The sequence below is a fragment of the Tetrao urogallus genome (assembly GCF_951394365.1).
Source record: "Tetrao urogallus genome assembly, chromosome: 27".
NCBI classification, from domain to species: Eukaryota; Metazoa; Chordata; class Aves; order Galliformes; family Phasianidae; genus Tetrao; species Tetrao urogallus.
In genome coordinates this window covers 2,046,897-2,047,774 of record NC_136840.1, presented here as the reverse complement: position 1 = coordinate 2,047,774, position 878 = coordinate 2,046,897, and the positions used below count along the sequence as shown (strand labels likewise).

The 878-nt window shown below is 57.7% G+C and overlaps 1 protein-coding gene across 1 annotated transcript; it reads left to right on the top strand.

Annotated features, from left to right (window-relative positions):
* Positions 1 to 281: 281 nt before the first annotated feature.
* On the top strand, positions 282 to 602 carry TCIM (transcriptional and immune response regulator; the record flags this gene model as incomplete). The annotated part of the gene is made up of 1 exon (XM_079547411.1): positions 282 to 602. The coding sequence occupies one exon, from the start codon at positions 282 to 284 to the stop codon at positions 600 to 602; it is 321 nt and encodes a 106-aa protein (XP_079403537.1).
* Between the last annotated feature and the right edge of the window lie 276 nt (positions 603 to 878).

Sequence of the window (878 nt, the reverse complement as noted above, 5' to 3'; positions counted from 1 at the left end):
GGTGCTGGGGGTCGTGCAAAGCCCATTCTGCACCGGGGCAAAGAAACCATCCCCATCATAACAACACAGCAAACCGTTCCACTCGGTTGCACGACAGAGGAAAGTTGGCAACTTAAATGTTAAACTTGCCTGCGACCGAGCAGCGTTGACATCAGCGTGACCTCACCGCTGTAACTTGAGCTCTCCTCTTTCCCTCGGGCTGCCTTTATAAAGCCGTGCAGAGCTCCGGGTACCGCACGGATCCCTCCAACAGAAGGAGAACTCCGGAGCAGCGGCGGTAGATGAAAGCAAAGAGAAGGAACACGGCCTCAGCCATGTCCACGTCGCTGAGAGTGAGCCCGTCGGTGCACGGCTACCGCTTCGACACCGCCCTGCGCAAAAAAGCCGTGGCCAACATCTTTGAGAGCATCGACGAGGAGTCGCTGCAAAAGCTCTTCAAGCATTCCGGGGACAAAAAGGCAGAGGAGAGAGCCAAGATCATCCTCGACCCGGACCAGGATGTGGAGGAGAAAACCAGAGCGCTAATGGCTCTGAAACAGAGGCGGAAAGACAAACTCCTCCAGTTCCTGAAATTCCCGAAATATTCCATCAAAGTGCACTGAGCTTGGAGGGAGCAGCCACGGAGGAGAACGTTTTGGGACGATGCTGCCACAGGCAGCACGCTCCATGCTGCTGGGACTCTCCTGTGCCCAGTGCTGCCAGCAGGATGCTGCGTGCCCAGCGCTGCAGGTGGGACGAGATGCTGCTGTGCCCAGTGCTGCTGTGCCCAGTGCTGCTGCCAGAACGCTCCCGTGCCCAGTGATGATACCAGATGGGGAAAAAAGAAACCCAACACACCCCATCCCACGGCGCTGCAGCGGGGAGACGAGCCGACTGCA